General features: G+C 41.7%; 4 protein-coding genes across 4 annotated transcripts in view; 1 reads left to right on the top strand and 3 right to left on the bottom strand.

Moving 5' to 3' along the window:
- Positions 1 to 4635, bottom strand: part of chd5 (chromodomain helicase DNA binding protein 5) — a 30949-nt gene extending 26314 nt beyond the window's left edge. Inside the window, exons 1-2 of the mRNA XM_026349940.1 lie at positions 4590 to 4635; positions 4219 to 4391 (exon numbers count right to left, since the gene is read on the bottom strand). Coding sequence (XP_026205725.1) covers positions 4219 to 4285 — 67 coding nt within the window. The 5' untranslated portion in view covers positions 4286 to 4391; positions 4590 to 4635. The remainder of the gene's footprint in view (positions 1 to 4218; positions 4392 to 4589) is intronic.
- Positions 4636 to 6014: 1379 nt separating this feature from the next.
- On the bottom strand, positions 6015 to 8004 carry rpl22 (ribosomal protein L22). The gene is made up of 4 exons (XM_026349449.2): positions 7921 to 8004; positions 7435 to 7545; positions 7093 to 7217; positions 6015 to 6204 (listed from the first exon to the last, which is right to left on the bottom strand). Exons 1-4 carry the CDS (start codon positions 7930 to 7932, stop codon positions 6063 to 6065), a joined length of 390 nt encoding a protein of 129 aa, XP_026205234.1. The 5' UTR covers positions 7933 to 8004; the 3' UTR covers positions 6015 to 6062.
- Positions 8005 to 8855: 851 nt separating this feature from the next.
- rnf207a (ring finger protein 207a) lies at positions 8856 to 25174 on the top strand. Its single transcript, XM_026349452.1, has 18 exons — positions 8856 to 9036; positions 9207 to 9397; positions 13313 to 13445; positions 13862 to 14006; positions 14274 to 14355; positions 14472 to 14547; positions 14971 to 15096; positions 15871 to 15917; positions 17082 to 17154; positions 18322 to 18390; positions 18787 to 18855; positions 19519 to 19625; positions 21970 to 22147; positions 22645 to 22830; positions 23043 to 23094; positions 23175 to 23292; positions 23901 to 23993; positions 24282 to 25174. The coding sequence occupies exons 2-18, from the start codon at positions 9207 to 9209 to the stop codon at positions 24430 to 24432; spliced, it is 1896 nt and encodes a 631-aa protein (XP_026205237.1). The 5' UTR covers positions 8856 to 9036; the 3' UTR covers positions 24433 to 25174.
- zpr1 (ZPR1 zinc finger) lies at positions 10607 to 12722 on the bottom strand. Its single transcript, XM_026349448.1, has one exon. The coding sequence runs from the start codon at positions 12565 to 12567 to the stop codon at positions 11224 to 11226; it is 1344 nt and encodes a 447-aa protein (XP_026205233.1). The 5' UTR covers positions 12568 to 12722; the 3' UTR covers positions 10607 to 11223.
- Positions 25175 to 25805: the final 631 nt, after the last annotated feature.

Raw genomic sequence — 25805 nt, 5'->3', positions numbered from 1 at the left:
GGGAGCTCTTTTATGTCTCTAATGTATGTTAGCAGCCTGCTAGGCAAACCGTGATGGCAGCACAGCAAGCCTTACATCTCTATTAGACACACGGATGACGACACGGATCAGATGTACATGGAGACGCTCCCAGACTACAGAAAGTGCTCAGTCTATCACTCTTACCCCTTTCTTTCTGTGGTGAATCTGTGATTGACGGGTTGACCACACATCACTGATGAGAGCCACCAAATCATAGCAGACTGTGTCTCCCACGCTCTGCTACTTGCACAATAAATCATTCAAACTTGACAGTGGTGATGTGATGTGATGTTACCGACGCGGGGTTTGAAAGTTCAATTACATGCACACGAGGAAATGAAGCAAAAGCCTTTTTGTTTTTTTGTTTTTTAGCCATAATCGCTTTGTGGTTGCGGAGATCACGATGCTGGTCCTGACTGAAACATCTCAACATGCCCGCACACATCAAGTAGATGGGCAGAAAGTTCAGTGGAGATGCTGCCGACTGTCTGACTGATGCAGAATTTGTAGATATGAGTAAAAGACTCTATTTCAGCTACTTCCCTCCGTGTTTAACAGCTGTATTGCCTTATAATCCTCACCCTGTCCACAGTAAATGGCCTATAACGTCCCTGAAGGGGAAGCCATATGGGGAAAAATAATCTTTCTGCTTGGTGAGTGGACCAGCCTGTGCCAGGTGTTTGAAGGGGGGGGGGAAGGTCACTCAGTCATGTGGCACAGAGAAGTCTGGCACCAGATTCTGTTAGAAAGAGGACCAAAGGTCTACTTGGCATACAAGACTTCTGCATGGTGGATGGTTGGCACAGACACAGTTCTGACCTTCCTGTAAGGACTTGGCCGATAGACTGAACCATTAGAAGGGAGATTCATGAGCGAATCCCAAATAAGGAAGTCAGAGTTTACTGGAAAGCACATTAGCCCTTTCTCTGTTGGCCCCTGTGTGGAAATACCCACTTAATGTTGCCCAGCATTGCTCGCCACAAAGGAGGAATGAGAAAGAGTTTTCTTTCTTCATTGATTGAGTGCTTACAGCTCAGGCCTCAAACGCCTTTAGACAAAGACATCCATGGACTATTATTAGAAAATGTGCTCATCAAAGTGATGGAAGGATAAAGCCCAAATAGCATCATTAAAATCATATCTGTTATAGATGATGTATGCACAAGAGCATAATGTGTGCAACATAACGCAGAGATAAAAACAGAGCAGAATGCAGCAGCGCTCATCTGCACATACACATTTTCAAAAAAGCATCTTTCATGGTTTGGCTACGTGCACGCGCAGGAGGAAAAAATGGTGTCAACTTCCACAGTGAGGGATCCAAAAATAGACCCCTTTCCAACTGGGGATAACATTTGTAGGCACACAAAAGCCCATGATAATCTTTCAATTTTAGGGAAGAACAAAACAATTAAAACAGAAAACACAAAGGAACAATCTGTGACAGTGTAAGCACCCAGAGTGAAACAAAGGGAATTAGGACACTTTATGTGCCACAACAAATAAAGGCTGTGATAGAATAGCGTTTAGGCTCACTAGAACGGGATGTTTTAATTGCATGGAAGCATCTTGATGCTGGGAAACATCTGACCCAGACTCCTGGCCTTGTCTGTCACTTTGATGCCTGTTGATGGGGGTCGCAAACCGTGTGAAATCTGCTTCCTGTATCAGCAGCATAACAATGGATTTGCGTCACTGTATCATGGTTAATGAAAAGATAACAGTGCATTCTGCTTAGTACAAATATACAATCAGTTAATTAATGTATCAACAAAAAGCTTAATACAACTTCAGTTCATTCAATCCTTTGATATGTTGACAGCAAACAGCACCAAAAATACAAAATTAGATGAAGGCGCCCATAAAGCAGTTTGGAATGACACGTGAAAAGGTTTTGATTTTTCAAACTGGATCACTACTCATGTATCTTCACTCATCTGCCATAATCAATTGCACCTTTCCTTCCTCAAACATGTTTAACCAACTACTGCGTTATTGGGGACACACATCAGTGCTCGTGTTCTCCCTCAGGCTATGGCTGGCAGTCACATGATGCCTCAACTGCTCAACTCGTCTCTGTTTCTCCCTCTCTTTTCTTTCGCTCTCTCTCTTTCTGCTGCACACCTTCACAGAGTAGTTTGCACATATTAACCAGGTTTATACATAGAAAAAGAATTATCTGTTTTATGTGCAGGGCAGCCTCGTGAATACTGCTGACTTTTCAATGCTTAACTCACATGTGACAGACATTAACACTGTTCTTCAATTAAAAAAATCAAATACAAAGTGACTTACGAATGTATTTAGAGCCAGTTTTTGCATAAGGAAAATTCTAAAGAAAATGAATGAATGCCACTCGTTTTCTTAAATTGCTTCCACATGCAACACAGGATGAATCTGTTCGTACGAGTGGTTCTCGCATGAGGTCCAATGATCCAAAGAATGCAGCCAAGACAGCGCTATAGAGTTAAGGTCGCACTACAGCCTATTATTCCATCTGGTCATTATATTAAATTAAAAAACGCAATGTAAGGAGCAGGAGGGCAGATGGACCAAAGCTCAGACTCAAAACTCCTTAGGACATCAGGAGAGACCTGAAGGTGGCAGTTCACAGCAGCTTCCCATCCAGTCTGCTGGAGCGTGACAGGATGTGTGAGGAAGATTGGGATAAACTTCCCAAGTGCAGCATGTACCCAAGTAGAATCGTAGCTATAACAGCTGGAGCTTCGATAAAGTCATGAATTAAGAGACTGAATACCTCTGTAAGTGAGAGAGTTCTGTTTCTGATTTTCAGATTTTCACAAAAAACATGTTTCTACTTTGTTACTGAGCAAAGATTCATAGGGAAAAAATGTAATTTGACCTACATCTACACAAACTTTTCTAAACAATGTGATGTGAAAGGGAAGTAGAGGGCAAAGCAGCATCGTTTTAGTCTCGCCCTTGACATCAAGTCATCAATTCAGCTGATGCTCAGAGCGAGCTGCGGGACTAAAAAGAGTTATAAAGATGTCTGCCTTCTCTGCCCAGTAGGATGCAACAGTAGGGCACCTCGGTCACTAACACACGACAGGCACCCCCCCAGTTCGCAGTACAAATCATATGAGCATGGCAGTTAAAGAAAAGCACGTCCCAGCACTGATTCACGACCAGAGGAGCAAAAGTCGTCATGCAACACTTGAGAAAATGTTTGTTTGACTCTATTAAGGCACTGTCATCGGGATTTCCCCAACTAACTGCCTGCATGAGGTGTTTGACTGTGTAATTTTGGGAAGGAGGATCAATAGGTGCAGGAACACTTGTCAGAGACAAACTTAGAAACAATATGATGGCATGAGGCTTCTTGTGTAATGAAGGGATCTTAAGATCATATGTGTCTTCAATACTGAAGACAGAATATGGCACGTACTGATTACTGATTTACTGCCAGAGCTGTTGACAGATTCATTTTCCAGCCACTGGAAGGACTGAACTGATTTGGATTGCTGAAAGCCTCCATGCTCCGTGACAAAATGTGGGTTACAGGTAATTTCAGCTGGTGCACAGGCTAGAAACGACCTAATCATGGTCATCAACGGTGCCGAGCACCACAATGGACGAGCCCTGTTTACTGTAGCCATCTACACGTGGCTTTCACACCTCTGCGACCATGCAGTGCTGGAAAAAAAAAAAAAAAAGAATTAAAGTTGGAGCTGCCTCCTGATCTCAAGTGCGAGCGAGCGGCGCATCTCCTGCAAGACGAACACGGATGTTGTGGCTTTGGCACAAAAAGCACACGTACTATGCAGCAAACGAGACATCACCGAGGCAAACTTATTGTTTCTGGACTTCAACTAAGGCCATTCACTCGAACATGCATGCAGCCCGTGCAGGAAAAACCAGCCCACAGGAGCCATGAAGCAGGGTTTTCATCATCGTCCCCCCCCCCCCACCAAAAAAAAAAAAAAAACAAAAAAACATCAAGCTGCATGTGAGGACAGCCGAAGCCAAATCCTCAAATAAAAAAAACCCGTTCCCACCTTAAAGACACTAGGTCGTGCAAGAAGAAGAAGCAAAAAATAGCATGACTGTGCTTATTGCACCCCACCCCTCCTCCTCTCTGGGCTCAGGAACGCAGGACAAGCCCTTTTCCCCGCATTCAAGGCGTAGCGGCGCAAAATAATTTGAAGGACACCCCGCCTCCCCCCTTTCCCTCACCTGGCATATCGTCTTCAAAATCCATGTCGTCCTGTCCCTCGTCTTCATTACTCAGCGACCCCGGCATCTTTATCTCATAGCCCCCAAACCCCCTTTTAGACTGAGAATACTGAAAGTTAACCCTCCAGGCGCCGCAGCCCAGTCTCTTTCTTCACCCAAAAAGAAACGTCGCTCTGTGGAAAAAAAAAAAAAAAAAAAAAGAAATGAAATAAAATAACATTTATTTTTCTGCAGTGGCTCTTGTATTTTCTCTCCGGGAGTTAAAAGTAATAATAATAATAATAATAATAAAAATACATTAACACTTTTTCCACTGATCTCTATCCAGGTCTTCCAGTGTGAAAAATAAGAAAGACAAAAATGGAACACACATGCCCAGATTGTGACGTCTGGTCTGTTGCCATGACGATACATCCCATAATTTCACCCACAACTAGTTAGTCATGCTCTCCTAGTTACCACTTCAACTAGTAGCGGAGGGGAGAAACGCGCCGAGCGGCGGCACCATGTGCGGTTTCCAGGCGGCTCCGGTCCCGCTCCTGTCGCCTGCCCGTCTCCTTTTGGAAGTCCGGAGAATTGGGACAGAAACTTCTTGTGCTTTCTCTCACAGCTGCTTCACTGTTCACTTACTGCATTTAATCTAAATATGAATTCTGTGTGTGGGTAAAAATAAAAACACATTTATTTATTTATTTATTTATTTAGGGGGGGGGCTGTGTACTAATTAACACCTTACTGTCTTTTAATGAATGCTCCAAAGAGCAAAGGTGCAAAACAGCGACTGTTCCTTCATTCTGCAAAGTTCCACTTCCTCCCTGCAAAAACACACAAGTGCAGCCTGATGACTGCATGCTGGGAGAGGAGTCCTGGCTGCCAGTGGTCTAACTGTTGTCAAGGTTACCACAGCTGTAACACAGGATGCCCCACAGAGAGCAGCAGCTTCAACTTCACTTAATGTTTCAAAATACTTAAATCAAGAGCTGGAAGTGTCCCGACTGCTCATGCTGCAGTGGAGTTTTTTTTTTTTTTTTGTCAAATTGCACCTTTTTGCAGCTCATTTTGTAATTACACTCATTTGGCTGTTTATTGGTTTTACTAATCTGAAACCAATGCAGCCAAAAGCACAAGTCCTGCAGTGATTCCTGCTCCACGAAGGCGTTAATGTTCCGATTTTGTCGAAACAGCTTTAACGACGTGTTGATTCAACTGTATGAGCATGAGCAGGAGACTGCACTGCATTATGTGGAGAGGTGTTTCCCTTATTTAGCCTGGTCCCACCTGGAAACACCTGTCAGTATATAATGAGATTCAGCTCTACTGCACCACAAACTGCTGTTTGCAAAAGAAGCACCTCTCCAACAACACAATTATCACCTTAATGAACTGTAGTTTACTGCAGAGTTGTTTAACTGCATTTTGTACCTAATAAACTATAGGCTGAGTGCACATTGATCTTTTTATCCCTCATTTTGTCCATTATATTTTCTGTTTGTGTACGTAACAGATTTAGTGCAGACCCCCCTGCATCAGGCGACTTCAATTCTAGTAAATGAACCAAAAAATACCACAGAATAATACTGTGAAAAATATAAAAGATTATAATAAGGCTAGATTAAATCTAAATGTAGATGAACTGTTGTTCAAGCTACACATCTCACCGATTTCATAAGGAACCTAATACATGGCTGCAGAGGCTCTACCAACATGCAGCAATGCAGTAATGCAGATGACACATGTACATGTTCATAGTTCGCTGGGTGCGTAAACAGTTGTGTTTTTTAAAGAAACCACAAGACTGACTTTCTTCTCTCCTTTTAACATTTTTATTAAATGTGTTGTCAGGTTTAATCTTCGTCCTCCTCTTCCTCGTCCTGGTTGATCTGGAAGTAGCGCAGCTCATAGCTCTCCTTGGTGTTGGCCACAACCCGCAACCAGTCCCTGAGGTTGTTCTTTTTCAGATACTTCTTAGTAAGATACTTCAAGTATCTGGAAGAGATGAGGGGAAAAGGGGAAACCAGCATTAACCTTTGAGTATTTAAGTCAAAATAATGAAATGAAATAATTAATTTTCCACTTCCATTAATTGCACGTCACAGTTTCTTTTAGTGCTTGAATAATGAGACGTGTAGTTAAACCCAGAGATAGCTCACACTGAGGTTAATATCTCCCAGTGATTTCTACTACTGGTAATACCAAGTGCTCCATAAAAAGATGGAAGTGGTAAAGTCACCCTCTGGTGGTGGTCTGTCTAACTCAAGCAGACAGCTTGAGACCTCAATGACGTTTTAACGTCTACCCCCACTGTTCAACCTAATGCAGCCGCTCTGCCACGAATGCTGTTTTCACAAGTTTGTATTTCTCAGTGTTTGATTAAACTGTCAGTGGTTACTTTAAAATTTAGGAAAAAAATAAATCACTGATAGGGAACAAATGGCTGTAAGTAAAAACAAATACTGTCACTTAAATACAGCTTTTTAAAGTTTTGACAAAATACCAAAAGCAAAGTTTTAAATCTCACCATCATTTCATCCACACCGCCTCTAGAAAACTTTATGAGTGGTCTGAATGTTTATGTGTGGAGAAATAAAGGCTAATGTTTCTGTGTCCACATCATTTATGCATCTGGCCCCAAGTCTTCCAGGGGTGGACTGAGACAACATCTCACCACAGCTCCTCCAGTTAGTGGAAAACCACAAACCCTTGACTTCCACTAATTTGTGACCACAATCAAACTGGGAACCAAATCAGAGACTATTTATTATATGTATATGTTTTTTAAATGTTGTATTATTGAGTATCTGTGGCATTGCACACACGACCCTGATATGCAAAAACAAACTGGTGAAGCTTGACTTGGTGCACTACATTCTGTACCTCTTTGAGAAGGGAACTTCAGAGTTCACAGCGATTTTACTCTTGCTCCTCTCAATGGACACCACGCCACCTCCAAGGTTTCCAGCTTTGCCGTTCACCTTGATGCGCTCCTGCAGGAACTGCTCCTGGAGGTTTTAAGCACACAAGAGGTCACACACAGATCTGATTCATCACAAATGAGGTGATGTAGATTGGATATATACAAGATGGGGGTTTCTACCAAGCACGGACAGGTGACACATCGTCCTATTATTTCTATTCAAAATCACATTTTACTGTCTGTTGTGTGTGTGACACAGACTATTTAGCTGAATTCACTCATGTCTGAAATGGTCAACTCACAAAGTTGGCAGCATCCATGATGCCATCTTCAACAGGGTGAGTGCAGTCTAGGGTGAACTTCAGGATCTGCTTCTTCCTCTTCCCTCCCTGCTTCTTGACCACCTGCTTCTTCTGACACAAAAAAATAAGAAGGTTAGCATAAATCGAAATCACACAACCCCTCATCACGACATATGTAAAGTTACAACAGCTACAATACGAAATTAAATCCTCTGTTGGTTATGTCAAGTATCAAGTGTGATGAAAATGGAGCTGTATCATTTACACTTTACAGACTTTACACGTTAACTGCTGCTAGCTAGCGTTAGCACTAACAGTTAGCCCAACGTGGTGTTCACCGACACAGAAAACAAAGCAAAATAAAAGGTTTAAACTGTCGACAAAACACCTACAGACAGTCACAGATAATATACACTTGCGTGGGTGGCAAAGACAAGCTAAATTACAGAGTGTTTATACATATTATTTGAGCGTTTAACTACTCACAATCGGGGCCATGGCTGACACATTCAGCAAAAAGGAAGGGGAAAGGTTCCGCAGGAAGTCTAATACCCGGGCGAAAAATCGATCGGATCCGCATCGAGTAATCTGGAATCGATTAAGCAAAAGGTGCTTTTCATAATTGTTATGAGGTAAATATGATAACTATATATCTTTCAGCTATTTACATACTGAACACGTACTATACAGAAATACTGTCAACTTTTATTATTCTCTGGCTCTATAAGAATAATAAAATAAATAAAAACTTTAATAAGGTGATCCAGGGTTTGTTTTTGTACACACTTGTTTCCTCAGGCACATGGAGGAGCAGAGCTTTTGTTCATGTTAGTGTGCATTTCCTACTCTAACCAGTCAAAATGCCTGCTGTGAAATGGGTTTACAGAAGAATATTTTAATGTTTAATCTGAGTGGTTCTTTCAAAGACCTACTTCTCCCATTATTAATACCAAATGTGTTTTCAGTAAGCGTCCAAGACAGTTTGTTATAAATTATTAGAATTCTGAAAAAACAATGTTTGTTTCCTATTATTTGATTGAATTCAGTTTTAACACTTAATGGTTTTGCTCCTGGCAAAGAGAATCTCTTTTATAATACCCAGCTCACTCATTATGTTTTATATGATGAATTGAGAGTATCCGTCTTTAGGTTTTGCAGCAGATTGAATGATCTCCAGTGCTGTAATTTCCACTCACCCTGCCTTTGTGTCTAAGATGTAGCTAATATCGTATGACATTAGAAATAGGACAAATGTATTTTTAATCTGTATGGGACAACAATATTAAATGTCCCTTTTGCACTTTGGCAGCACTTGGGAGCTGGCATTAGGTGCGTGCTGTCAGCTGCCTTGTGGAGGGACCCCATTGGCCTCCTATTGAAGAGTTTCTGCATTGCTGTCATTCCGGCTGTTGGTAGCAGATAGCACCACTGAAAGCTAAGACAGTGGCACTCTGCGCTTTCTGCCGACTAGCTTACTGCATTTACAGTAGGTTTTGTTAGCTCAGTGTAATGTTGACAATGTCTTTGATGCTGTGTATTCTCCGTTGCTAGTGTGTGTGTGTTGGTGCTGAATCTCTGGGTACTCATTCCACATCTGACAAGGTAAGAGAAAAATGTCTCCATGTTCATTTCAATGAATATCTGATTCTTTCATCTGACATTTATCTGAGCCTGAATTTGGTCTGTGACTCTTTTTTTTTGTGATCATGTGGCATTTTAGGAACTGTCAGTCAAGTGGCGCTCTCACTGTTTCTTACTCACACTATTTGCAGATGGCAGGTGAAATCTTCACCAACGTGAATAATCTGTGTAATGTGGACTGTGCAAACGTCCATCCCCTGGTGTGTCACCTGTGTCATGAGCAGTACCGGTCTCCATGTCTGTTGGACTGCTATCACATCTTCTGTGCCCGCTGCCTACGAGGCCGGACCAATGACAGCCGTCTCAGCTGCCCCCTCTGTGGGTAAGACATAAAACTGAGACGCTGCTGAGGACCAGTGTATGTTACACATAAAGTAGATCATCAGTCTTGACATGGAGGTCATGTGAAACAACCTAAGAAAGAGCAACTATTTATCCACACTAAGATTACATCACATTCTGACACTGGAAGTTTTTAATTGTGGTCATAATATGGAAAATAATCCCTAAAACACGACACAACTGTGTAATTTCCCATAGTAAAATATATTTAAAATCCTTCCTACAAGTACCAGTTTAGGGCAGTGCTGCTCAAAGAGATTTGTTCTGCATAAGTTGATTAGCAGATTGGTTTGGTTCACGAAAGACATTTGAGGAGAATCACATTGGTTTCAGAGAGCATCAAGTCCCTCTGTTTTGGTTTAAGCGGACTCTTCAGTGACTCATTACTAGGTCACTGGTGTGAGTAAGGCAGCACTGAGTGGCCGAAGCAGCTGCATCCTGGGTCATCGCAGTCTCTAATTTAGCCTGTGGCCCCATCGCTGAGCAGGGCCAGCAAGTTCCGCTAAGACCAGTCACACAGCAAACAAAGCATACTGGCATGTGGCACCAGTGCCAGCAGCTTAGGACAATCAAAAGCAGTCAGGTGATACCAATCCATTTCATCCCCCATTAAGGAATGACTTCAGGTTCACAGTTTGACTGTCCCCAATCAAAGCACACACATATATGCTAGTGAGCAATATAAATAAAAGTAACCATAGTACAAAATACTGACAAATGAGAGGCAAAATCCCCAATCCTTGGGTTAATATTGAAATAACTATGTGGGCATAGAGCTGGTGATCTCTGCTGTCTGGGCTCAGGCTACAGGGACCCAGAGCCTGGCAGATACTATTTCCAGCAGCAGCAGCCTGCTAACAGCTGCTCCCTCAAGAACTGTGTAATCTAGGAATTCACTACTCTGCTATTAGTAGAGCACAATAGATCCCCGTTGCTATGAAAACTAGATAAAACATGCACACCGGAGAGGAGGAAGAACATTTTGCATCATCTCAGTAAACAGCCTGTTAAGGTCTAACTGGCCTGAACCAGTCAGATTAAAACGATGAAATAGTTGTGCATGATTTTATTAATCCAGTAGTTTGTGTTATTATTAATGGGCATTTTCTAGATTATATTATTTTACTATAAAGTAAAATGAAAATAGTTGCTGATTAAGTATTTCCTTATTCCAAGTTGATCCCGTACATCTGTTTCAGAAGAATTTATTTGTTGTTCTGTTTTCACAAAAACAGCAAAACAAAATCTGGCTGTTACACAAACTAATTATCCAGATTAATGCAGGAAATTAGTATTTAAATTTAAAATACAACAGCCAACCTTATCTGTGGTGTTTTAACATCTGCCAAATCAAAGAGCAGAGCTAAACTAGACATCAGTTTATTCAGATGATGTCATGCTTTCAGGTGTGTAAGAAGATTAATTTGTCACACAGTGTGTGGTCCACTTGGGAAAAGAAAAACAACCTTTTAATAAGAGATTACAGAGCGCCATCTTCTGGGATGTCACAGGAACACACTTGACCCATCTTAAATAAAAGCAGCATCTTGTCTTGTCATACAAATCAAGTTACTTATGTCTTATATCGTTTAATTTATGTTCACTGTACATTTAAACAACTTAGAATCTCTCTCGCTGATCAATACACCGATGAAAACAGCCATGCGCCCAATGTATAACTTAAAAATGTATGAAAACTTAAAATGTATGAAAACTGCTGAAAATATAGGGCAAGACTACACTGGGTTACTGACATGACATTGTAAATTAGCATCTTGTTTAGTCCTTTCAGCTGACGCTGCTCGTTCAGTTTTCCTCTTGATATCCCTCAGTCTTCATGTCATTCAGACCGAGGTCCTCATTCTGCTCAAAGGAGCGAGTGTACTTCTCCACAGTCATCTCAGGATCTGGGTCCGGGGCGTACACATTCTGCAGGTAGCTGTTTCCTGCTGGGTCGTCCAGGATGACGTGGACATCCATTTCTCCTGTGATAATCTTCTCTATCTTCTCTCCAAACTCGCCCAGTTTCTGTAACCGATCTGTGGTGGTGCTGTCGCCGCAGACAAAGGGGTTTTTGGACACGATCAGGTCTTTGATGTCTTTCAGCAGCCCCTCCAGAGTGGTGAACTTGCCACCCAGAGCTGCCATACCCAGCTCAAACTCCAGCTCTGGGATGATGACGGAGCACGTCTCCGACTTCAGCACGTCTCGCGTCATATCTGAAGGGTCAGTGACGTGCAGGGTGATCTTGGTGCCGAGCTCCTCCGTGGCTCCACCTGACTTCACCTCATTGGTCCGGTGGCCGCAGCTGTCGCAGTTAGTGGCCATGATGATGACCTCTTTGAAGTGAGGGACCTGGACGAGCTTCATGTTGGTCGAGGCTGGAGAGTTGCACTCTGGGCAATTTGTGCTGAAGACCAGAACCTCATTTCTCATGGTGTCCAGGTCGTTGGCAGCTGGCTGCTCATCCAGATCACCATCATCATCGTCGTCAGCCCTGATTCCCAGCTGCTTGTCCTGCTCAGCCGTCCGCTTGAAGTGGGACACGGTGAGCGCCTCATCTCTTTGAGGGGCGACCGGGTTCTCCACAAAACTGTTCCCCGATGGATCCTCAATCACCAGCGTGAACTCGTCCTCAACTTCTTTTAACTTCTTCAGCTTCTGGATGAAGGAATCTATCTGCTCAGCCACCTCGGGGTGACTTGCTCGTCTGACAGGCTGGTCCTGCTCCAACCCTGCAACTGCTCGGTCTAGAAGACCCTCTATGGTGGACAGTGAGCCTTTCTGGGTGAAAGGAGGGATTTCAAAATCCAGCTCAGGGATCCTGGTGGTCGCACTGTCTGCTTTCACCACCTCCCGGTTCAAGTCCTGTTTTGTTTTGACTCTGAGTGTGTAGCAAACACCTTGATCCTGAATCCGGCCTGCGGACTGGATTTCAGTGTTGGACCAGCCGCAGATGCCGCAGCTGAAAGAGCTGACGATGACTTCTTTGAAGAAAGGTATCCTGGTGAGAAGCAGACGTGTCGTACCGTTCTGGTAGCAGTTCATACACAGGCTCTCGATCTCAGTGGGCTGCCCGTCCTCGTCGTCGGCACTGATATCCTTGAAAACGCTCCCACCTCGGACATTTTCCTCGGAAATAACAGACATTTTCAACTTATAATGCGTTCCCCCTGTGTGGACTAACTGTTTACATGCGCTCTCGCTCCACTTCCAGTGCTGCCTTTAGCTGGAACTTTCCAGAAAACGGACTGTCAGGCTTCTCTCACCGCACACGCTTCAGTCCATCGTGTTTTACAGTCACTTCCGCGTCGTCTTCTTCGGCGGTGGCGTCGGTTTCCTGCACGTCGTTGCTGCCCCCACAGGCTTGCCGCAGCACTACATACACATATTCAGCATCATCATTTACATCATTTATTTACACATATTTTAGAAAGTAATAATCTATATAATTATTATATGCAGTATAAATATTTGTAAACATGTTTTTTTGCATTTTTGTTTAAATTTGTTTTCTTTTTACTTAAACTTTGCTTGGGAATGACCTCAGAGTTGCTCAATTTCTCTGGTCCCAAGCTCATTGAGCTACAACTGCCCCCAAAATGACACCTAATGCCTTTTGTTGTTGTATTTTTTTGACTTGAGAGGCTCTTATGGACTGGAATACATTTAAATAAAGTTTGTTTAGTGTGTTATTGTAGTAGTCTGTTCAGTTTTAACTGTGCATGTTTTGTCTTGCATTCCATAAATAAACCCCTATGTAAAACAAAATTACTTCATTGTTGTTCCTTCTTCTTCCAGTCCAACTATTTTAATTATTGTTGAAACCAGTTTTACTAATTTGATGATAAATGCCATGATCTGAAAGTGGCTGATGTTGTGTCCTTTTCTCTAGATATCCATCAATAGTAAAAGGGAATAATGCCCTGCCACCAGAGGACCGTCTGCTGAAGTTCCTTGTTGACAACAATGCAGATTCTGAGGAGATAGTTCAATGTGCCAACTGTGACCAGGAAAGTAACAAAACGGTACTAAAACACTCTCTGCTCTGTGCACAAGCTGTCAAAGACAGACAAGAGCACATCAGTCCTGTGCCGCTTTATGTCTGAGGATACCGTTTATCAGAGAAACCAAAAAAATGACACAGGGATAAATCCAGTTTTCAGTTCACTCTCCATTTTTTGTAATTTGTGTGCATGTAGCTGAAAGCAAAAGTCACTCACCTTTGTAATTCCACTATTTTACTGTTGTTATTATAGCCACTATGCACATGTTTTTATGTGATTAAAATGATACTGTAAATAAATGAAGGCTTTGAAAACATCCTCACTCTTGCTCGGCCCAAAGGTTCATGAAGAAAGTTCATTTTCATCATCTTCTGATGTTTTTTCTTTTCTTTTCTTTTTTAAATCATATGTCATTTCACATTCTGTTTTCGGTACAGGACACAGGGATGATGTACTACTGTAACACCTGCAACCAGCCGCTGTGTGCCGCCTGCAGAGAACTGACTCACAAGGCCAGAATGTTTTCCCACCATGAGATTGTTTCCTTGGCAAAACGCACCAAAGCCAAACACAGAAAGTGCTGTGAGTGCCACCTGTAATTCACTATTCACTCCCAAAGTCTTACAGCCGCCGATGTTTTTATTAAACCAGTGTAGAAGAATGTTGTCGACAAGACGTGTTAGCTCTTAAATCTGACTGGTGCAGCTGAAGTCCCTGAGTTATATCTGCCAGCCAGTGTTTGTATTCTGAAGCCTGTTTACCGCAAAGCTGCTGAATGGTAAAACAGAAATTTAGATGAATCCTGGCACGTCTTTGTGCTGCAGTTAAAAGACGTCTATATCTCCACAGCTCTCCACGAGGAGCCCTACATCCTGTTCTCAACAGAGAATAAGTCTATGCTTTGCATCAAGTGCTTCAGGGACATGCAAGTGTGAGTGAATCGACTGCATAAAAGACTTTATCCTCTTCTTTTCTCTTCTTTTCTCTTCTCTCTCTCTTCACATTAAATTAGATTAAAAATTAGATGTTGTTTGTTTATTACCACAGGGAGAGTCGAAGTCACTGCATTGATATTGAAACAGCTTATGTGCAGGGTTGTGAGATGTTGGACCAGGCGGTGCTGGTAAGCGACTCCTGTCTGTTAATCTACATATTCATGACACATGACATAAAATTGCCATATAAATAATTCAAGCATTCTGCAGTGGTGATAATATTGTGCGGTGGAATGCAGGTATGCTCAAAATTAGTTGATTTGCTTTAACAATATCCTGAGCTGAATTACTGCAAAGGGCCTGTGGAAGATGACTTTTATTTACTATGAATGCAAGTTTGAATTTCCAAATACTGAATTAAAAATAAGCTCAGCAAGAGAGGAATTTCCCCAAAAAACAATGGTCTCAACTTGAACGAGCGTCATTTTGCTCTTATATTTCACTCTTTTCCGAGTACGGAGCTGTGACAAAGCTTTTAATGTCAATTTACTGTCGGTTTAGTGGCCCACAGTGTCTTTTTATTGACAGAGAGCTTCCGCCTCCCTCTGTAGGTGGTGAAGGAGCTGCAGACTTCAACTCGAGAGGCAATTGTTCTGCTGAGAGCAATGATTGGAGAAGTGTGTCTGAACGTCGAGGAAGAAGAGAGTGCAATCTGCAGTCTGTTCAACAGTTTACAGGTTACATAATGATCCTGATGTGATAGATTTAGCATCAGATGCTGTTTAAGTGACTCCTGCACACTGACTCCAAACAACATATTTAGTATTTTTTAAACCAATACCTTTATAGAGTAAGAGTATTTATGTCGTCTCCTCTAACATACGTCATAAAGCACTAAAGTTGAATTTGACAAGGATCTGACTGGAACATCCACCCATCCGTCCACTATTTTAACAGCCTTCATTTAAATAAATTCACAGTTTGGAGTCAGTTAACATCACAAGAATTAACCTCACAATTTCAGACAACTGCTGACATAGGAGTTCCACCTACATTTTGACTGCTGCTCATTTAGATTAGAGTTGCATTAAGTCTATACTACATGCTTTTAGGCTAACAGAAAATTAAACAGCATGTGTCACATTGGTCACAGTCTTTTTCCATCTGTCAGTAGCTCCTTCAGGAATCTTATGTGTTGAGGAAGAAAAAAATGTGCTTATTTTAACACGTCGAGCGTGATCACACTTTGTATCTGTTTAAAAGTCATATGTGTGCAGCAAGTTGCTCCATCTGACGCCATTAACACTGCTTGGCCACTTGATGTCTCTGTTAACCTAATTGTGAGAAAAGAGTGTTATTTTCTTTGCACAATCAAAGTCCAAGAGAGAAGACACCCCGCTGTGAAATTTACATCTAATTCTTCCCACAAAACGATTTAGAGAGCTCAAGGCCATTTTCACAGCGGTGTTAAGAATAAAAGAAGCTGCTTTTTTTCTGTTCTCTTCTGACAGGAAAAACTAGCAGAGAGGAAGAAGATCCTCCTGAAAGCCGCTCAGAGGTAAAATGAGATGTATAAAGACGTACTGTTCTGGTATGGAAATGCAAATTTATTGTCACAAAGCTTCGAGTTACAATTGAATATTATTATCCTTCAGTCACTGGGTCACCTGATATGTTTTTCCGTTGTACTCAGGGTGACGACTGGCAGCACCCAGTCTGCTGTGTGATAATCTCTCTTCTCACCAAACACATTTTCTTTGGTGATTTTCCTTTCACCAAAACATGGCACAGAATTAAACCACTTGAGCAGGATTACAGTTTTCAAGCCAATGATTACAGCTTGTGCCCAGGTCCAATCACTGAAAATGAAGACAAGTGAAGAGTACTGGTACACAACTAAACAGGATGTAAATTAACAGACTTTCTTAAATCCTTCAAATCAACAGAAGCAGCTGCTGTTGCCTGGATGCAGTCTGTGGATTTCATCCAGCTTTACATCAAAGTAGTAGATTTCACACCAACTTTAGGGCCGGCTGAAAGATGAGCAATGTGTAGGCCTTGTAGTGTTCTATCCAGAGAATAGCATAATAGCTGTGAAGTGACAAAAAATAAGAAATTACCTTGTCAAAACAGGGCAGTAACAGCTTTACCCCCCCACTATCCAGCCACTAGAATAATTAAGACTCTTGTAAAAGCCCTACATCCAAATCCGACGTCGGATTTGGGTTTTTACGTTCGTTTTTGTGCATCTGCAAACGCCTGTTTCCACATAGCAAGAGTCTCAGATGCAAAAGTTAATAAGAACCATTTCTGAGCACTTTCCTTTTTCACTGTGCGCTCCATGTGTACGTGTGCGTGATTGAATGAGAACAATTTTGTGCATGTGAGTGAGCAAGTGTATCGGGTTGCGCTCTGTGGGGATCTTTAATGAGATTTTTTGTGCCCAGTGTCCTCCATCTCTCGCTCTCTCTGCCTGGAAGCTGTCCAGTGGCTGGGTTCCCAGAAGGATGTTAAAGGCTATTTATGTCAGGCTCTTTTGTCTGACTCTGTGTCTGTGCCTGTGCATTTGTTGCAGGAAAAGACAGATAGATTAGCTTCTGGAAATATGGAGTATGTTGTTTGTGGTTGGTCCACAGGAGTTGAGTCCTCTGAGCATTGAATGGCATGGATGGGAAGGTTTAGTGTTACGTGTGTCTGTGTGTGTGTGTGTGTGTGTTTGCAGTCAGCATGAGGAGAAGGAGAAAGCACTGAAGGAGCAGCTCTCACACCTCACTGCCCTTCTACCAACCCTCCAGGTAAAGTACAATAACGATCACCTGATGCACATAAATAGCAATAATCAGCAACAAAACCACACTATACTGACATTTTTGGTAGAAAAGGTATTCAACTTAAGTAGAAGTAACATTTCAACAATATAACAATATGTGCTTAATAAGAAGTAAAAATGTTTGCATTAACACTCCTGCTATTCTCAGCAAATGTACTTAAACTATGAAAAGTAGTTAATAATTATTAAGTATAATAGAGCAAAAAGATAAATATTTGTCTGTAATATCTTGGTGTACATGTTAAAACATAACTCAGGTGAGCTTTTACCACTACTTAACTAAATGCATGTTCACGCGATAAAAATCTATATTTACACCCTGAGTGCAGGATTTTGAAGTCAGCTCATGCATTAACATGAAACAAATTCAGACACTTGAGACTGCCTTAGAGGACCTGGAGGCTGAATGCAGCACACATGTTAAGGTATATGTTACACATTTGATACGGTGGTTTTAAATACATTAAGCCTGAACTTTTGATGTTATGTTATTACTAATGTTTACCAGTTAATTTGAAATATTACAATACACAATAATACACAGCTGCTGTGCAAATCCTGCTCACATGCTAACGTGTCCCTTGATAATATACTGAACCCTGAACCTTAAAATGCAGCTACCTCTCCACAAAAATGTCCTTAAGGGGAATAATAAAGTATCAATTACTATTAATATTTAAATGTTAAAAAGCTTAGAAAGCATGTTCAAATTTGCAGTAAAAGTACATGTGATTTAAAAGTTTCTTCTAAATACAGAAAAAAATAATTATAGGAACTTCATATTTATGAGCAGCCAACTTATAAATCTGTGTTTATTCTGCTAATAATTATGTAGAAAATAAAAATGCATTTAAGTCTAGTGGAAAGGTTTTTCCCCTTACGCGGTGTAATGTGTTGGTTTAACTTAACAGATCATGTCATAACTTAAAAAGGTCACAAACAGATTTTCTTTGTTGAGTGAAGATGCTCAAGCACAGGTACCTTAAAGTTTAAATGACTAAACACATCTGCTCACACTTATATATATTTATTATTTAGTTACTGAAGGGGAAGTTGTGGGATGAGTTCAGTCACTTTCTCATATTACATCCAGCTTGTTTAAAATCGAATCTTTATTCTCTGCTGTTTTTAGGTTCATCTTGTCACCTGTTCGGCGTTTCTCAGCTCGGCCAACAAGTTTGAGTTTTTGGACATGGGCTACGTGAGTACATCGACAGTGAGATAACCATAAAACATGTTTATTATTATTTAATCATCACTATGATTTAAAATGTCATTAAGGTGTTACAACAACATTTCAACGCATGCAGATAAGAAGAATGAGATGGAAAGAAAGGGGTTAAATGACGAATGAAAAGTCTGAACATGTAAAATTTGTAATCAAAAATAAAGCAATATGATAAAAGTGTTGATGTATACACTATGAATCACACTAGGTTTAATTCTGTGTTTTACCAAGAACTCTGAGGACATTTTCTTGGCAACAGAGAAGTTTTAGTATTAACTGTGAATTGTTCTTTGGATGGAAGCTGTCTGTCATGTCTGAGCGAGGTGAAATATGTCACTGAATCACACCCCGATGCTCCTGCTTACACAGCAACTCATGGAGAGGCTGAAGAGAATTGTAAAGCTCCCTCATCGACTGAGACCCGTGCAAAGCAGCAAGGTGAGTGGGGACTACCTTCACGCAAAGCCACCAGACAGGTTAACATTGTGCATTAAAATAAACAAAACAAATATTATAAGGGGCTGGTTCCACAGGAGAGCTAAAAGGCTCTGCCTCCCATTCTACATCTGGAAACTCTAGAAACCACAAGTAAACAAGTAAAAAGATAAGATGGAGCCTGATTATTAAATGCTTTATATGTGTCTATAAGTGTTTTAAATTCAATTCTGGATTTTACAGGGAGTCAGTGTTGAGAAGCTAACGTAGGAGAAATATGATCTCTCTTACTAATCCCAGTCAAAAGTCTGGCTGCAGCATTTTGGATTAACTGGAGGCTTTGTAATGAGTTATTAGGACAAACTATTAATAATGAATTACAATGGTCCAGTCTGGAAGTCACAAATGAGACATTAGTAAATTTAATAGCTCTCATGAACAGAGAAGTTACGAAGTAGAATAAATCAATATTTATAATGTCATAAGTTATTCACAGTAAAAAAAAAAAGAAACAGATGGCTGAGGAACAAACAACAAAAACTGTCGGGAAGGTGTCGGACCTCTGTGAGTCAACAGAAAAGCTCCGAAGCTTATGATGAAAAACAATAAGAAACAGTTTCTGGATGGATATCAGACTAAATGTCTTCATCTCTGATCTTCCATCAGATCAACACAGACTACAGAAGTGAGTTCGCCCGATGTCTAGAGCCCTTACTGCTGCTGGGACTGCGCTGCCCTCTCTCTGTCGCTGGATCTACAAATGTTGCAACAAGGTAAGACCAGTTAACTCATCATGGGCGAAGCTGCTGCCAGATTCCATTTGAACGTAACGACTAAATGATCCCTTCCTCTGAGGCTCTGTTTTACAATGTGCTTTCGGTGCCTGACTATTACCATGGCGTCTGTTGGATTCTTCCAAGAAACCAAAAAGTCTGGGCAGAAAATTTCACACTTGTGAAGCATCCAAACTCAAAGTCCCCAAACGGTTTGCACGTACAGATGGTTGACAGCGATGACTGCAGTGAGAGGAAAGGAGGCGCCACATGGAAGTCCCACTATGTCAGTTATTCTGTCTGTCCACAGGCTCTGTGCACTGATATGTTTATGTAAGTCACCTTGTTGCATGGGGGGTTGGGAAGGAGGCAGTTGATCCTGTCATGTTAAACAGGAACACAGCAGATAACGTTCAGGAGGCGGTCGGATGAGTGTGCTCGCAGTTCTCCGACAGAGCTACTGTATATGTTATATTAATTTGCTTGCAGAACATTGAATTTAACAATGCTGTGCAGTCTTTTGTTCCTGTGTTTTAACATTTATTAAAAGTGCCTCTGTGCCTCACATCCCTCGCCCATACACACTCCCCTGACTTAGTTTTTTTCAATATTAGTGTCTCCAAATTTTTCACAGGTCCTTAAGCCCACACACTAATGCCAACATACCAACAAGTCTCCTTTCCAACTTGTTTAACGCCCCGCCACTGCAAGATGCAAAGTGGGCAGGGATTGGTGGCTTGCCGGCTGGCACTATTTTTATCGTAATTTCACAGAACTCTCCAGGATTCATCTGGAAGTTGGCATGCAGGGGCGGTCGGGCTGCTTTGTTCCAGGTCACTGATGTCACTGCTTTAGTGCTGGCAAAGTCTTTAATTGGCGTCACTGGTGGGAGGACAGAGGCTGGATGTGCAGAGGATGGCTTGTGTTTGGCTCACAGAGTGTTTTAGACAAGTCTTCTTTTGCATCAACACTTGACAACCAGGCGTGGGTAAGAGCCTAACAGATCCCAGGTAAATATAGATATTATCATTTTATTGCTTTTCTCTTTTCTGTGGAGTGCAGGGTCGCGACTGTGTGGTATTGGAGGTTCAAGTGGCTCTGTTTTACGGATTGAACTGACAGTGTGGGATTAGACCCCCTTCTGGAGAATTACTATTGTTGCTTTTGATCCTGTGAGATGACAGTGGTTATACAGGGTGTTTGACTCTGTCCACTTCATTCTAGAGAAGGGAGAAAATGGGCTTTCCTCCCTGAATGGTGGTTTAGAACGCCACCCACATGGTGTCGTCTGCAACACAGCATGACCGAATGTGTTGTTGTGTCTGATACATCCTCAATTTGTGTCTAAAAGCTTTTTCCTCCAAGTTGTCAGCTGCTAATGCAGAATGCAAACAGGGCAAGGACTGATGGATGGCCAGCTGGAACCAAACAGAAATCATTTCTTGTTTGTTTCTTTTTATGCAGCTAATGTTGCTGCTGTAATGCTGTCCGATTCTTTAATTGACGCCTTCATATGGCAACTTGAGGGAGATGCATCCACACTTGTGCTATTATACAGTGGCTTCAGAGCATGTTGGGCATGAGGCCAAGGATGTGGTTCTTCTAGAAATGTATGTTTATCTAACTGGGTGACTTTGCTGTGCAGACGGTACAGTCACACTCTTGGTGGGAGTGGTGGTCAAGAGGTGTGAGTGCTCTGCCTGACAGCACGCGCTGTCTCTAATCTCACGTGTTGATTCACTTGCGGCTCAAGGACTGAACACTTTCTTCTCTATTTACCTAGAAGGCTTCGTTTGTTTTGTGCAGACAGTGTTGGAACAAAATTGGAGAATTTGAAATGGTTTTTCATTCAACTCCAATAACTTCGACACGGTGGAAAACGTGTTGTAATGCAGCTATTGAAGGTTACGGAGAATGCCCCGCATGTTGGTGCAGTTTATGTAAAACTGTGGCAGAGAATATGTTTAGGTTTTATATAGAGACAACGTAAAGAGTACAAATCTTCTGTAGAAAGCTGAAAGCGATATTCAATAATAAAAATTAAATATCAGTTTTTTTTGGCCTACTAATAGCGATGATAGAAGGTTCAGGGAGCCTGAAGTCTGTGAATTATGTACTTGGTTCTTAGTGTTTTGATTGTGCATAGAGAAAACCTGTAAATGTTCAGCAGGTTTGTAACATTTATACAGACTGAGTGATGCCAGCAGTAGTTTTATCGATCAGCACAGTCAATAATCTGGTTTGTTTTTTTATTGTGAGGCTTCATACCTGCTAATGTTTAACAGACACACGTTCGGTGCAAGTGATTAGTAACGTCTTGGTTTTGTGTCCTCACCCTCACCAGGCTGCAGTCCCCGCTCTCCATGTCCTGTCGCTCCCCATCCCTTAGTGAGATGCCACTGGGCTCGTTGTTGGGGAGAAGGCCAACTTCTCACCGCAACATTTGCACCAAGGTTCTCCTGGCTGAGGGGAGGGAAACACCCTTCACAGAGCACTGCCGCGACTATGAGAACACCTACAGGGTGAGCAGTGTGTGCAGGAGTTTTACTGTTACATTTCTAGTAGTTGCCTTGTGATTGTATTCAGATAATTTAAAAATCAAAAAATCTTTCACAAGGAATTCAAAGGTGCTGCTGGTTATTATATGACCTTAACATCAAGAGGAAACGTATACTTTAAAGGTGCAGAGTGTAAGATGTAGAGGAAGGAGTTGAAATCTGCATCCTTACTGCTAGATGTCACTAAATGTTACACACAGCACCTTTAGGAGGTTTTGTGTTGTTTTAAAGCCTTTAAACTTTATAGGTACTGCAACAACTGCAAATCCTGGCATCCGCAACAGAAGATAAGGAGCCATCCCTGATTCTTAGAAAAGGCAGCAACATAATTTCTTCTTGGAACTAATCCTTTCACACTCACATGTGCTTCTGGCATCTGTTAAATCGCTGCTGTTCTAAAGACACTTAACCCCCTTCGGAGTGTCATGTCCTACGCACTGTACATGTGTATTTGTTGATAGACTCTCCAGACAGAGATTCAGAATCTGAAGGACCAGGTCCAGGAGCTGCATCGAGATCTGACCAAGCACCGCTCCATCATCAATACAGATAAAATGGGAGAGATCCTGGACAGATCGCTGCACATCGACAGCCAGATAGCTGCCCAGTACTCCACCGTGGAAACTATGAGAGTCATGTTTGAAGAGGTGTGTCAGGTGGTACCTTGATGATTGGACCAGTACACCAGTATGTACCTGTCTTTACCAGGACATCTGACTAAAAGGATGCTGTATTTGTTCTGTAATTTTAGATTGCTAGGAATGCAAACAGAGGAGAAAGGAAAACAGCAAATGTGACGGTGTTGAGTTGACTGACTGCTGCTCCTATAATCAGCTGATATACATCATTTTCTTTACAGATCTGGGATGAGACTTTTCAGAGGGTCACTAATGAGCAGGAGATCTATGAAGGTTTGTCTCCAAATTAATCTAAATAAGTGACACTGGTTGTTTGCCAGTCATTTCCAATCTGTTTCTCATTTTCCTTCTAGCCCAGCTTCACGATCTGATGCAGCTGAAGCAGGAGAACTCCTACCTAACCACTATTGCCAGACAGATCAGCCCCTACATCCTGTCCATCGCCAAAGTCAAAGAGAGACTTGAGCCCAGGTGCTGCATTCAGGCGATGTATTTTCTGCACATAGCCTGTCTGCTGTCATGCTGATAGGCTCTTCTTGCCTCCTATGTAGCTTTGATGTCAAGTATCAGTTAATGTGGCGTTTCCACATTTTTAAGCATCTCTTATTTTCCTTTCAAACATGACATAAATATGTAAGTAAAATCCTGTGAATTATTTATTCTAACCACAGAGCTCCATAGCTGTCAGTAAACTATTAAAACACAGATTAAACATAAATCAGTGTGACCGATGGCTGCACTTGGTGACACGCTTCTTCATTACCATGAACATTGACACGATAGTTTGACTTAGTTCAGTTCAATATTCACTGTTCTGTTGTAGTTAATACACATTTTTTATTAATCAGTGCCTAAAAATTCAGCTAGTACAAATGTGTGCTAACAAATCTCTTTGATAAATGCACTGTTCTGCTACAAACTACAGTGCACCAGTTGCAGACTCCTTTTTTAAAAATAAATGACCTGTTTTTTTATGATTTAAACTAGATTGTAGACAGACACACTGTTTTTGTTCTAATTGAATTATTGTTGCACTGCCTACTAAAAAAAATCATCATATTTAAAGATATATTTTGTAGGTTTCAGGAGCCTAAAGAGCATCATGACGACCGCACAGAGACAATGCTGAAAATCTATGAAGACAGCACAATATCAAAAGAGAGTCCAGACAGGTATTGACATGAGCTGTGTGTGAAAACTTTATAATAAGATTTCTATCTCCACATTTACATTTCACTCTACCTTCTAAATGTCTTAATGGTTTAAGAAGGACGAAGTTTCCAGTTTCAAACTACCAATCATCTGTATTTGTGATGCTCATAATTATTAATATTACATGGAACAGTGTGTAACTAAAATAACAGTGTGTAACTAAAATAATAGTATTATTAGTTGCATTTATTACCTCGTGTCTTGCTGTTGGATTTTAGAGTGAAGCTCTCACTCACTTTTGTTGACAGTGACAACCAGACCAGCATCATAGACCAAGACAGAGACAAGAACAACCGCCCGCTGATCCTCGAGTTGGGGGACAGCTCTGTCAAGACCAATCGTCCAAGCTGGCAGAGGGGCCCCACAGAGACGTCCAGCCACACCGAGATCCCTTCCTAAACATCATGTCATTAGATTTGAGTCGCTCTCTTCCCTCCAGTGTCCCATAATTCGACAATAACAAGCCCAAGAGGCAGTGTGACTTTTTCAGCTGTCCTCATACTGTACATATCATTTTCTGTGCCACAAGCAGTTGTCAGCAGCTGCACATGAGTCGTGGATAGACACTAACTTGATGTACTGTACGTACGTGGAGGTTACAGACTCACAGCTGTCACAGCCTCACACGGAGAGCCACTTCATTTAAAACAAACACGGACTGATCTCTTGTTTGCTTTCTGTTGCTCTGTTTGTGCGTTGACTGTTAAAATGATACGTGTGCTGAAAGCATGAATTATCTCTACTTTTTTTTTTTTACTGTGTGTGGAATTGTTTTTGCAGTATCTTTTGTTTGCATAAAACATTTTTTTGGAGGCTGGAGGTTGATGATGGATGACTGCCCATGTCCGATTCCCCTGAAGACTGTTGGACCAGCGTGACAGCACAGATGGAGCACAGCAAATGCAATGATGTGTGTGTCAATCTGGGTGTCAGCGGAGGTCACATGTTGATGTGTGTCATGTGTATCACTGCATGCGTCAGTCTTTTCCAGGATGGTGTCTGCAGTAGGTGTTTTTTTCCCCTTGCAGTTTCTACATATACATGCTGAAAGTCAAAAATTACAGATGTGTGTGAATATTACTGGCCTTGCTTTAACCTCGATCTGCTGCTAGTTTGTCAGACTCCACACTCATGTTCAATATCCCAGCCGGTCAAGGCACCGTGTGCTGCCAAAGGAAATATACAGCTCTTGATTTGCCTTGACGTTTCTCCTCCCTTACTTCACCCTCCCGCTTACATGTTCTTGATTAATCATGTCTGTATTTTAAGCAGGTCCCATGTTAAAACCGACAAGCAGTGGAACATAAAGCTGTGTACCCTACTGCTGCAAAGGCAGAGTAATCTAGAGGAGCTTTCATATCTCACCAGAAAAACATTTTAAATTTGAATTTCAAATCATTTCAGGAGGAGATAGTGTTTCCACTATAACCTAAAAAGGTTCTTTCTGAAGGACTTTTTATTCTGCCAAGAAAACAACATCTTTGAGCTTGGTACACTGGAGCGATTCAAGGTGAAACCTCCCCACCTGCTACCAGCGCTGAGACAGGGACAGCCCCTATTCTTGGCACAGGTAAGGATAATAATGAGGAGCTAGACTGATGGCTTTGGCAAACAGCAGGAGAAGGTTATTTACATTACGCAGCCGGAGCTAAAGTGGGTTTGTTCAGAGCCACAGCTTCCGCAGGAAATATTGGGGTCATGCTGGCCTTAAGGAACAATCCTGCTCTGCAGAGAAGTCAGAAGTGCAGATTCATTAAAAATACATTTGTGAC

This window comes from Anabas testudineus, chromosome 5 (genome assembly GCF_900324465.2).
Source record: "Anabas testudineus chromosome 5, fAnaTes1.2, whole genome shotgun sequence".
Classification (NCBI taxonomy): Eukaryota; Metazoa; Chordata; class Actinopteri; order Anabantiformes; family Anabantidae; genus Anabas; species Anabas testudineus.
This window is presented reverse-complemented; position numbering and strand designations above follow the sequence as displayed.